The sequence below is a fragment of the Aptenodytes patagonicus genome, chromosome 5, assembly GCF_965638725.1.
Source record: "Aptenodytes patagonicus chromosome 5, bAptPat1.pri.cur, whole genome shotgun sequence".
NCBI classification, from domain to species: Eukaryota; Metazoa; Chordata; class Aves; order Sphenisciformes; family Spheniscidae; genus Aptenodytes; species Aptenodytes patagonicus.
This window is the reverse complement of record NC_134953.1, coordinates 49668590-49682072: the sequence shown is the minus strand read 5'-3', so window position 1 is coordinate 49682072 and position 13483 is coordinate 49668590. Positions and strand designations below refer to the sequence as shown.

The following is a 13483-nucleotide window of genomic DNA, read 5'->3' as shown; positions in this document are numbered from 1 at the left end:
ACTCAGCAGTGATTCCTGCTGACAACGATTACAGAAAGTGCTGTATTGGGATTCCTCTGAGCAGGAAGAAAGGCAGGGCTAGATTCCAGTATGTGATAGCTTCAAATTGCAATAATTAGCACTACTCACATTACAGGTGCACTTCAATGAATTCCAACTATTATACAAGAGACCTAAAACCCCACAATTATCATTTAATAAGGAGTAGTCTTAGATATCAGTATTTGTTCCTACCTCCCCTTTACACGCCATATTTTTAATTCTTGGTCAGATTAAGAGTACAAAATGTCTTTTATTATGAGCTTCTATTGCACCCACAGTTGCACCCAGGTTGTCCTTTTTAATTTACATATAGCAGGTAAGTCTTACAATAATTTGTAATTTCAATAGTCTCACTAGCCAGAATTGAAAATGTCAAAAGATTTCATGTACTAGTGACTTCAGATACCAGTTCTGGTATTGCTTTGAAGCAAAACTCAACTCAAAAATCTACCTGTGATCTAAAAATACTAAATCTTCATGTAATCTGTCTTCTGAACTACAATTGTGCACCAAACAATTGCAGACCAAAGACTTGTTACTTGGAGGGAGCCTCTGGGGATCATCCAGCCTGCCTCCTGCTCGATGTGGGTGTACTGCCAACACTAGGTCAGCCTAATGCTGACTTTGTCTACGTCTTGAAAACCTCTGGTGATGGAGATTATACCACCTCTCTGGGCACCTCAGTCCAGTGCTGCATTACCCTTCCAGTGAGAAAAGTCTTCCTTGTGTTCAACAAAAACCTCCCAAGCAGCAATCTGCAGCAGCTGCCTCATTATAGCATCTGCCACTATGGGGAAAAGTTTGGCTCCATCATCTTTGTAATTCCCCTCTTCATTGCAGTAGGCTGCCTTATATCACCCCTTAGCCTTTTCTTTCTCAGCTAAACAAGCCCTCAGCCTCTCCTCATAGTTCTCTCCTTGTAGATATCATCAAGAGCTACTGCTGTATTAGCAGTAGTGTAGCACGAGTACATCTGACCACTGATATACAAAGGGGTGTGTGCATCTGTATGTGTGGGGAAATCACAGAAATATTTCAACACCTGCACGTTTGATTTTCTCCTATAGCCCTTTAAATTACTTTGAGCATAATACGCATTTTAAATAAACCATATTGTGTCAAAGTATTTCCAGGGCTTGCAGACATACATGCACATACATTCTTTGGCACGATCGAAGCAAATACAGAGGTTCTTAATCCAATAGGATTAAGCAACATTTTACTGGCCAAATCTGTTCTGCTCCTTCACAGAACAGCTGCACAGAGCCACCATACCCTGTGCACTGCTATCGGGAGATTTACCAAACACGTGAGTGAAATCACGTTTGTTGAGAATATTATAAACTGACTATAGGTTGGTAGAACTTGCTCAAAGTGAATGTTCTTCTGGCGTGGATTGAACCAGCAGATCTACAGCCTTACTTTAATAAAGGTCTAGTGACAGCGATAGCCAGCTAGGGCCAGCCCTCTCTCCCATCATCCGTGTTTTGTTAGGATAGAAGTTGAGTACAGCTAATTTTGAACACATTTGCAAGGCAAGCCTCCTCCACAAGCTGCGTTTGGGACAGGTGACAGATATTGCCCACAGCTGCCTCCTGTAATACAGAAATCAGTAAATTGGAGACAAACAAGGTCTCCTGTTCTTTCCTGTGCAGAACACCAACAAAGCAAAAGTGTTTTATTGGCTCCAGGTGACTCAGCCAGGCTGAAGTACGAGACTTGTTCATCTCTCAGACTCATAAGAATTAGGCCATCACAACAAAAGATGACTTTATCTGCAATCTTTTAGTTTGACAAATCTCACATCTCTTTCACCTCTTCAGGAAGAAACTGAGGTTTATCTACGATTAGGACAGGGTGCTACATAATTTAATTTAGGCTCCCTTTCCCACAAAAGGTTGGACCAGGTGATCTTTCAAGGTCCCTTCCAACCTGGACTGCTCTATGATTCTACAGTATTCGAAGGAATGGGCTATTACCCTCTTCTCATCAGTGGATGCCAGGTTAATTGTTGGAAAAGAAGTTGCTTCCAAACAGCAAAGCCTGCATTTGGTCAGGCTCAAGGCATACGCTGCAAGCATCTCTAAACCAATTTTCCTGTCTCCTATTTGCCTTTATCTTCCCATACTTTCAGTGCTCCTTTTGAAACAAAATCCTGTTCCCTTTAAACAAGCACACCCTTCAACCCCCCTCTACCTTTCCTCATTCTGTTATTCTTGGTCCCTTTACTTTCAGTTGGTCCCTCGTCTTCCACACAACTCACTCCTGTATCCTAACGCTTCTCAAAACTGCACAATTCCCTTCTCCGTACACAGTGGTAGGCGGGTTCTCTCTCTCCTCACACTCATTCTCACTCTGCTTCTTTCAATGAACGACCAAGTGAGTCCTGCTCAGTTTTCAAGTGTAAAAAAAAAAAAAAAAAATATCCCAGCAAATCCACAGTTCCCCAGGCCCACACCCATGACATCTTCAGCGAACACAGCAAGATGGCCTGTCTCTTCCATTGAGATTCGGATGGTGATATATTACTGAAAGCCTATCCATACCTGATGCTGGCTGTAGGATCTTTCCAGCACATGCAGATCATCCTCCCCCAAATACTTGTGTAGGAAACAACCTGCTCACACACACCAGAGCCTGACACGTGCCTGTCCACGGGCAGCACAGAGAAATTGGGATGCCCTGTGGGATGGTGCTACAGGGAACAAAGGAAGAGGGAATCTGTTTTCTGCATCTGAAGGGAATGCTACGCTTAAGGCTGCCCTTCAATTTCTGAGGCTTGCCAGCCAGCAGGTTCCTCAGGGGTGAAGGCTGCTATATTCTCCTGAAATAGGAAATAAAGTGGAAAAGAAAAGGCCTGATAGCTAGATACTGCAAAAAAATCCTACAAATCTACATAGCATGCTGGGGGAAAAGGCACTGTCAAAAGGGAAGAAGTGCTTTTAGCTCTGTGTGCCACTCAAACTCTACCCATGTTCCTGCACTTTTCTTGGTCCTGGTATTAAAAAAGTGCCTTTGAAAAAAACCCGTAATCAATATATGCTCTTGGGCTTCTCTTGGGGCCATTGCTGGAATTCAAGTAGAGGATGTATAGCACTTTCAAAGGCACTTTCATATATTCTGACCTCTCAGCATAAAAGGTAACAAACCCAACTACAGGGATTCAGATCTGGTGGACCCTGGCTTCATTCCAGTACCTCTCAGGCTACTCAAATTGCAAACACGAAATAACACGTTTTTCTCCCCTTAAGGGCAAATAAGACAAAGCTGACCAAATTCAGCAGGGGTCCAAAAGTATTTATATTGAATCATTCCAAATCCCACTCAGAGAGGGACCACGATTATTCATTTTTGTGTGCATGCACAATTTTAAATTGGCATTGCTTTAACATTAGTGAAACATGTTCTTGGTTTAACTGAACATAATCTATTCCTTAATGAAATAAATATGCTATCTGGGGTTGAATAAGGCTATCCAGACTTGACTATAAAAAAAAAAAATAGGTTAAGAACATACTCAAGGATAAAAATTGTTCAGACAAAGAGTGTACTTATTGGTCATCCTCAAAAGACTTGAAAACATTTGCAATATTTGCTCTCTGCACCTTGCTGGCAGTTCATGCAGGGCCAGTGCTTACAGATGGACAGCCTGGGAGCAGCATGAAAAATTCACACATGCCAGAACTGAGCAGAGCTTTTTGATTTCCATTTGCCAATGCAAATACTTTTAAATACTGAATGCAGATATAAAAAAAGATGTAGTGATGAAAAATAAACTTCTATCTGCAACAATACCATCTAACTGAAAGTTTTTCCTTTTCCTTCTTTAGAGAAGAAATCTCTGCCAATGCTAATACCTGTAGCTTGTACCATTAAAAAGACACACCCCGCCCTTACTTCTTTTCTTATTGTCTAGGTATTTCTCTTAAATACTTACTTCAACACAAAATACACTGCTTATGCCTAAATGTAACAAAGTGATTGAGCTTTAAGAATCATCATGGAACACTTTTAAAAACAGTGGGAATTTTACTGCTTAAACAAACACCCTCAGACAAAAAGATGTAAACTTATTACCCAAACTGCCAGAAATTATGAGACTACGTTCTTAAAAAAAGTACAAAATATTTGGTAGGATAAATTAGCTAGGATGCAATTTGAAAAGATCAGTACTGTGTAAATGCCATATTTTAAGAGGAGTCCAGTGAGAGAATAACCGTAGAAGAATTGTGCCTTAATCCCTCAAGAGACAGATTTGATGGTCCACACCTAGTGGAACAAAGCTCAGTACAAATTCCCTCAGAACCACAGGTTTAGGGGAACAGGGATGGAACAGAGAGACGGGGGGGGGGGGGGGGGGAGAGAGCACACACACAATCAAGCATGTGGAGTAGGTTCAGAGCAGGTTCATCATCTCAGCCAAAAGCATCAAACACTGGGATAAGAAAACTCAATGATACAACATCTAAAAATAATTCAATCCCACTGAGAATTTTATTCATCTCATTTGGAAGTTAAGCAACTCATCTTTCTCACTCTGCCAAGAAGAAATCGCCACGAAGTGATAAATTCAGCAGGCTTTTGTAACTTCCCTCCATAGCTGCACAGGGAAGATATAGAAACTCTGACCCCCAAGTATTTTAAACTCAGGGATGGTTGTTGTTCAGGGCAGCTTTGGCTTTAGGAAATGCTCGCTCCATGCCAAAGATGTCAACTGTCCGTCTGTCCTCAATCTCAGCAGAGCAGCACATGAACTGCCCAACAAATTCAAAGACAGCCCAAGTATGTACAACTCAACTCTTTGACTATTGCTCCCTATAGACGCACTGATTCTTCACTTTGGAGAGAACAGCCCATGCGTAATAAATAATGATTGTCTTTGTTGTTTTGCAAGTGAAAGGTTAATTCAGCCATGAAGTAATAGAACTATAGATAACACAAATTATCCATCGATAAAATGCAACGGTATTAGTGGAAGTTTCAGAGCACAAAAAACAGGGTAAAATGGGCAACAATAAAAGTTTATCTTATATACAGTGCTGTGGTTTGCAGCACTGTTACCTACATTAGGTATTTCTGGGGACAAACACATTGCCTTTTGGAGGCTTGCAACGCATCCGGAACATTTATAATTCTTGATGAGGAGCACTAATGCATTATTAAAACCAGCAGGTGGGTAACTTCATTTACAGAGCTATGAGACTTGGTCTCTCTGAGGGAAAGGTTTGGATGGGTACAAAGATAACACTCAAGTGACTATGGACCACAGCAAAACTGCCTCCCAACTACTGCGCGTTGTTAGTACACAAAGCATTTTATTTCTTAAGTTGCTCACAAGCAGCTATCAAGAAAAAAAAAAAACTGTAGCCAAGTGAAAATGCTCTCCTGTGCCAGTAACGCTGTAAAGCTGTGGGAAGCAAAGAAGCAGGGGAAGATAGCCAGGTCATAAGATGGAAAGATACAACTAACAGAATATTCCAGGGATTAGGAGCAAACATGGTGAAGCTTACTATCCCCTATAGAACAACAAAACCCCAATATAACTAGCAAGGAGGTGGAGAAGTTTGCTTATGAGCCCAGTAACACTCATTATTAAAATATTAGCAGCGACTACCTTTGAAAAGGCTCTCAGCCACTAACACAGTAGAAAAGCAGATGAAAACAACTATACATACACCTTGGTGGTAATATAAAGAACAAGACAGTGACTTACAACAGTGAAATTCCACCATCAACTCATCCAAAAAGCCTGGTACTATTTCACTGAAGAGGTGGTTTGTGCACAGGCAGAGAACAATAGAAAACATGTTTGAATGTATGAACAAAGGATAAAGCACAATAAAAGTAAAGTGGTATTATGTAAATCTGCCACAGCTTTCACACTAACGCACCACTCTTCTGATCTTCTCATCTCAGCAAGAAAACTAGAACAAAACTAAACTCCAGAAGTATAAACTGATTAAAGGCAGACAAGAGGGGGATTTACAAATGATATGTTTTAAAGGTCGACTGTTTATTTTAGAAACAAAAGCAAGAAGGGATTATAGATGTATAAAACAAATAGAATGGAAATTAACTAAGCTCCTCACACACCCTGTTACATAAGAAAACCAAGGGGCAATTCAACATGAGAGGCAGCACATTTAACTGATTGTCAGGAGACCTTTTCTAATGCTATCTGTAAATCAGCCTGTAGAATTCTCTACCGCAAGATATTACACAGACAAATTTTTTCAGCAAGATTAAAAAAGGATTATGTGTTTATATAAGGAAGAGTAACATATGTAGCTGCATTAGTCAGGTTTAAAAATAACAATAGTGAGCAATCATCATGCTTCAGGACACAAGCTGATCAACAGCAAGGATCAGGAAGGTATTTTTCCCCTGATGGGACAGCACTGCAGATTTGGCCAGATAACAATTTCAACTTCCCAATGAAAAATTGTCTACAGCCACAGGAGGGATGCAGAATAGGATGAACAAGTTTAAGAACAGTAATAAGAAAACCAAGGAAATGGAGAGGATACCACAACAGGGATACATTGATAATACATCTATTAATAAAATGTATCATAAGATTGCATGTACTCTGCGTGATATGCAGTCAAAAGTACTAAAGGAATCAAATTTCCAAGTCACTGGGAATCATACTAAAAAATTCATGAAGAAACAAGAGCTACCAGATAGCTGGGGAGAACTACATCAGCTTTTCAGATCCCAATTCAGCAAGGTGTTTAGCATGGACACGACTGGGAGCAGAGCCTGGCTGCTGAGCCTGGCTGCCTTCATGGGAGCTGTCCACTTCAGGCACTAGCATAAGAAAAGAGCATCCTTAAAAGCCCATATCCAGGAATTAAGGAATAAAGGTCAGAAGTCTGTCTAGAGAACGACAAAACAATGGTGATAAACAATAAATATTATAAGAAACAGGTCACCTGAGTCTATCAGAGTGTTTAATCAAACAACAGTTTGTCAACACATCAGCTGCAGCCGGTGAAGTACATGGAGAAGTGGTGGCCTCGAGCCTACCTCACTATGATTCAAGTGGCTGCATTTTTGTCTTTCCCTCACGTCAGGAAGGAGGCAATAATTTTCGTGACCCTGGCTTTTTAGTCCCCTGGCACACAGCCAGTAAGCAGCCCAACACTTCAGAATACCTTTTGATAATACAAAATACATACTAATTAGAAAAATTAATGGAAATTAACTTTGTCAAAGCTAGTAACACAAACCTGAGAACTGGCTGCAGGAGTATCTAAAAAGAGTAATTACGACAAGTGATAAGGTATCAAGGTAGAAGAAAGGGTCCAATGGGATGTGGTGGGGATAGTGGCATGACTGCTTCTGTTTAACATCTTTGTTATAATCTGGAAGAAAAGTTAAACAGCACATTAATTACACTGAGCTATATTAAATTAGGAGGTGAAGTGAGGGCCAGGGAGGACAGAGAAATAACACAAAGGGTTGTGAGCAATTAGAAACTGATAACACACATTCCTGTGAACTTTAGTACCAGAACTTGGAGAATCAATTGAAGGGAATTAAAAACAGAAGAGCAAGAAAAGTGATAAAAGGGCCAGAAGGGCTGATTGGCAGAGGATGCATTAATTAAACTCTGCACAAACTTGACTAAGCCATGATTTGGAGGTGAAGAATAGAATAAGTCGGTACACATTTAAATACTATTAAACCAAGGATGACTGCAATGTGACCAGCGTTTAAAGCTATATACATTCATAGTTCCCCTACATTAACTGCAGGGGAATTAGATAAAGTCAAGTTTACACCAAACATGAGAAAAATGTTCCTGCTGTTGAGGTCCACCAGACGGTGTCACAGACTGGGTACACCCATCACTTGACTCAACGCTAAAGTTTGATGTAATGAACAAATCAGCTTTGGCAGAAAGATATTGTGAAGGTTATAGAGCCTATGAACAGTATTAGCCCAGAATAAAGATACAGATGAGAACTCGGTGAACATCCTGGAGATAGCCAATCACCCATTTATGCCTTACGACACAAAACCCGTGGAATAATAGCCAGCATACCTAAGCCATCACATCACAGGCAAATGATAAAAAATTAAAGCAGATTCAAACAAATGTTTTACAGTAAGAAAAGAGTGGAAAGTGGAAGGAAAAATGTTAATCTTTCAATAGGGAGGACAGATTTGAGCACAGCCAGTTTTTCATGAAGGATGCTGTGATGCCTCACACTAACATAAAGCAACAATTCCATCTCTGCATTGGCGCTGATGCAGAATTAAAAATATGTACTTGTATGCCATCAAGTCACATGGCCAGAAGAGATCAGACTTGTCCTAACCTGGCAGCATGACGGTAGCAGAGCAGTGCTCTGGAGAAGCAACAATCTTGCTGACTGCATAAAAGATGAGGCTGGGCAGCCACGAGATCTCATCAAGCTTTGACCTTCACTTAGGCTGGCTGCATTGTCTTCTGTTCCGTTTAGCAGTACTCTTAAAGAGCAAAGAGGCAGACAGTATTTCTATAGAGCCAATTATACTCTCAGCTAGAAACAAACCAAGGAAGGCAATCTGTAAGTATCAGTCTTCCCATCATATTCACACAGGGTTCCTATAAAAATAATTTTACTTACTTCAAAGATTGTGTTGTAGCTTTCCTATCTATTTGCACTTGTTTCTTTGCCTCTTTCTTGTCTTTTTTTTCTAATAGCCAGCAGACATGGATGAATCATGTATTATTTGTAATAACAACTCACTAACAACCCTACCCCAAAGCAGCGAAAATTGGAGAGCGCAATGCAAGTCTGAAGAGTGGTTTAGCAATTCCTCTCTACCCTGCCACTGCAGGAGGTTTGAAGATTTTGATAATCTCATATTTACTCTGGTCCCTCAGTTCCAATGGCAGAGCAATGAGAGAATATGGTAGGTTGCCGCAGTGCTACCGGGGCTCAACAGTGCAACAGTAGGGAACGGGATGCACTGAGACCGAGACACTCTGCCAGAACATAGTGTGTGTGGGAAGAGAAAAGCTGGTTTCTCGCCCACCTATGCGTCACAATGCCTACTTCTAGCCAGTTCCGTCTGCCTTCCTATTTGTTCAGTCAAATAATATTAGTTATTAAAAATATGACTTTTCCTATATATGCATATCTATAAACAGCACACATCTGTCTATATGTGAGAAGACACACTTAATACACTTCCCCATCTCAATTTTCCTACCTTTTGTACCCTTCCGTTCTCTCTCTATATTCTTCTCCCAGATACGCTTGGAAATTGTCAAATGGCAATTAACACAACTGAACCTAGATGGAGGCTAATGTTTTAACTGCAGACAACAATATTTGGGGAAACAGGGAAGAAAGGACAAGCAGCATGAGCTCCTATCTCTGTATGTATGCCTTGTGCTGTGCAACGTAAGCATCAGCAGAATCCACTTTATCCCCCTTGGTGGGAGATAACCAGAGCCAACATGTTCTACGTGCTGGTCTGTGTAGTTAGTCCTGAGAAAGAGTATGTTTATAACTACCAAAATTCTACTTTTCACACAATAGTAAATTTAAACATGTCTTTTCCTCCAGTGCACATGCAGGAGGTAGGGAGGCAAATTTCCTGAACTTTACACATCAGCCCCTTAAAATAAATCCTTCCTTGACCACTGCCACTGAAGACACTGCTTAAAAAAGTCTCGTCAAGCATATGTTCGCTTAAAGGCCATTATGCTGTTATGAATCAAAATTCCAGATGCTAAACAAATGCCAATTAGCAGTATTAAAAAAACAGATGCCTTGTTCTGAGTGCGTACTACTGCCTGGTGTTTGAAAGGAAAAAAAAACCTGCACAGAACATGCTGGAAGCCACTGTCCTATTGAGAAGACAGCTTTTAAATAGCTTTTCTGAGAGGCAAACTTAAAAAAGCTGTAAAAGCAACTTACTATGAAAGTCTCAGCATAATTTTCTATCAGTATGGAAGAAGGTTAAGCTGTCCCCTGCCTTAAGCTGCTTTCTGTTAGAAATCCAAGCAGTGAGTAGAAGAGGTGTGGCACAGAGTCAGGTCCACGGAAAGAATAACTGAGACAGCACTACACTGTAGCTGCCTACAGCCCTCCAACCTATACCCTAGGTGTCAATGTTTGGAAAAACAAAAAAGCAAGTTCTCTTATTAATCTCCTTTATATGTACAATAAATCCGTCAAATAAGGATGACCTCACACACACAAGTTTAAAGCCATTATAGGCACCCCTTACATCCTTCACTTGAAGCTCTTCTCAGACCACTGATCTGAGACTTCCATGAGGTGCCCAAGTCATCTTACCTACTTCTGAGAGCTGGGAAATTCTTAATACAAATCAAAGGAAGAAACATGATTCCTCCCCATCTTATCATCCACCTATTAGATGTGTGCCAATCCACAAAGTTAACAAGGTATTTTATTTCAGTAGTTTTGGCTTGAGCTCATCTGTATTCTTAAGCAATCTGAATTCTATTTGCAGCTTGCTGTTTTAAACAGATCAGAAGTTGGCATGTTTTAAAACAGGGTGATCTCAGCCCCAACTTGCACCACAACCTGCTAAGGAGTAACAGCATATAAATAGGTTATTCAGAGCAAAACCTACAAAGCCAGAAGCCTTGTCCCTATGAGAAAGACAGGAGGGTGCATTATGCTCCTGGGTATACAGGTGGCCAGGCAGACAAAGAAGTGTAATACCAGCTACACATGGCACAAATAACTTCTAGTTTTTTTGCTGGTTTATGCCCAAGAAAGGCAGACATGTACTGCTTCCTGAGCCTATTTGCCAGAGTCCTAAAAGCCCAATACACTGCCAGGGGAAATGAGAAACATTCTGCAAGGCTCTTGTTTTGAAAGGGAGCAGGAGCTAAAAAGTATTAGAGAACTATTAGAGAAGAATTAGAGAAACATTAAAACATTACTTAAAAGATAGAATCAACATTAAAAATTTGTACAAAAATGAGGAACAAAGAAAAAAGGAGGCATATAAAATAAACAATACAGATAGTAATCAAACACTTCTGATATGTAGCTTGCAGTTGTTAGACAAAGACTATGACAATACATGTATACATCTAAAGGCTAGTGCAATTACTTATAGATGAAGACAAAGACGACAGAGAATTTCTTATAAATGGAGACAAAAATAGCTAGGATAGCTAGGACTTTTGAAGGCTCTCAGGGCTCAGAAATCCTCCTGGAACTGTGTGGACCATGGGCTCACCATAAAAATCTCAGAACTTGACATAACAGAATGTTCTTGTGACATCTTCACATGCAACTAGACCAAGGCCCTTTTTTCCCCAAATACCACCCAGAAAACAGGCCACTGAAGTGAGAGAGCATCATTCATAGCATCACAGAATAGCTGAGGTGGGAAGGCACCTCTGGAGATTGTCTAGTCCAACCCCCTGCTCAAAGCAGGGTAAACTAGAGCAAGATGCTTAGGACGGTGTGTCCAGTCTGCTTTTGAATATATCTCCAAGGACGGAGACTCCACAACCTCTCCAGGCAACCTGTTCCAGTGTTTGATCACCCTCACAGTGAAAAAAGTTTTTTTTCTTATGTTTAAATGGAATTTCTTATATTTCAGTTTGTGCTCGCTGCCTCTTGTCCAAAGAACCTGCCTCCATCATCTTTATTCCCTTCCATCAGGTATTTATACATTGCTAAGATTTCCCTCTGAGCTTTCTCTTCTCAAGGCTAAGCAATATATTCTGCTTTAACCGCTACTTCAGTTATTTTTTGAACTAGAGGAAAATGTGATTCATGGGCTTTCAATAGACATTAGAAGTTCAAGTTTTGTTCTGACAAGAAAGCATTTACAAAAGAAAAATTATTCATAATGAGCATAGTCAAACATCAGAACAGGTTGTCCAGCAAGACTGTGCAGCCTGCATCCTTGGAGGTTTCCAACACCTGCCTGGAGAACGCCCTGAGCAACCTGATATAAGTTGGTCCAGCTTTGAAGAGGGGGATAGATCAGAGACTTCTGGAGGTCCCTTCCAATCTGTATTATTCTATGATGCTGAAAAGGGACCAAGTATGGATACTCAGTATATTCACTGCTTCCTCGGTCCCTTTTTCAATTCCAGTAAATCACGAGTTTACAGGTTGCTTTAAACACCATATATTTTATACACTGACGAACCTTAATCCTTTTAAAACTTAAAATAGGTCTCATAAAATAAAAAAACAGCCAAGCATTTAATTTTTAAAATGATACAATGTAGGATTTAATCAAAAACCGAGTTTCACACACATTTGGATCTAAAGTGAGCTAGGAAATGTGCTTAAAAGGGATGAGTGCTATCTAAAGCAAAGCAAGAACATATACACTAAGGTACAGAAATGGTACTTATGTCCATAGAGAATATACAAACAACCCAGATGTTCACTAGATAGTTCTTCCCCTGTTTTTCCTCAGGTTTTAAAGTAGGCAGATTACTTGCCAAAAATAAAGAGGGGTATGAAAATATTTGCAATATTCAAGTTAGATATTTTAAAACACAAACAAATATTGTTAAAAAATTACTGAGCACCTCGTTTTAACTTGAAGCATTTGCCCTCAGTCTAATAATAGAAAGGCCTTTGTGCTCTTGGATACACTGACCAAAGACTGACACAAGCAAGAAAATCCAGACTCTAGCTGAAAAAGTCTCATGCAGACTCACAGTCAACCAAACTCATGACAAAAACTGAAGAGCTAAAGAGCAATTAACACACCTGCAGAATTTCATCAGCTTCTGAGTAAACTATAAAGCCATTTCAATTTTCTATGTACTTCATTGGCATGAGGGAAAAATAACATGCTATCACCAACCTAAAGTAACTTTTTTCCTAGTCAAAATTGAGTATGTAATGCAATCCCTGGCGGCGACTTCAAAAGTATTTATATAGGTCACTGCCCACATTAACACCGATGTTTCACTATTTGCAACTTTAGATCAATCCAATGAAAATAAGCAAGTTACTGATCTACCAGAAATCTCATTGATAATACATGACAGTTGATAGCAACACTGCTTGGTCAACTGGAAATATTAACTAGTCTTTCCCCCCCCCCAGAGTTTAGTTATACACTGTGATATTTTGATCTCCTCCTCCTATTCAATGAGAAAAAAAATCCTCCTTTGCAGGAAAGGCACACTTACTGGCACTTTGAAAGGAGAAGTATTTGAAGCATCCATGGAGTTGGTTTTCTCAGAGGTGCTGGTCCCGGAGATGCTCCGTCTGCGAGGAGATCTCTCTGCTGGGACCTCTGAGGAAGAGAAGAAAAAGAAAGTGAATGGGTGCCGGGGGGGTGGGGAAAAGTCAGGTTTTATGCTCTATAGGACAGTCGCCTCAGCAAAGTTTCAAGTGCATTACTAAACTGCTGAGTTACACTCACCTATTTTTCTATAACTTATTTACTTACTAAATTACAATAGCATTTCCACCGACAG

General features: G+C 40.2%; 1 protein-coding gene across 4 annotated transcripts in view; it reads right to left on the bottom strand.

Annotated features, from left to right (window-relative positions):
* Positions 1-13483, bottom strand: part of RASAL2 (RAS protein activator like 2) — a 150050-nt gene that overhangs the window by 42961 nt on the left and 93606 nt on the right. For all 4 annotated transcript variants that reach the window (XM_076339648.1, XM_076339649.1, XM_076339651.1 and 1 more), the window contains one exon: positions 13193-13299. In XM_076339648.1, coding sequence (XP_076195763.1) covers positions 13193-13299 — 107 coding nt within the window. The remainder of the gene's footprint in view (positions 1-13192; positions 13300-13483) is intronic.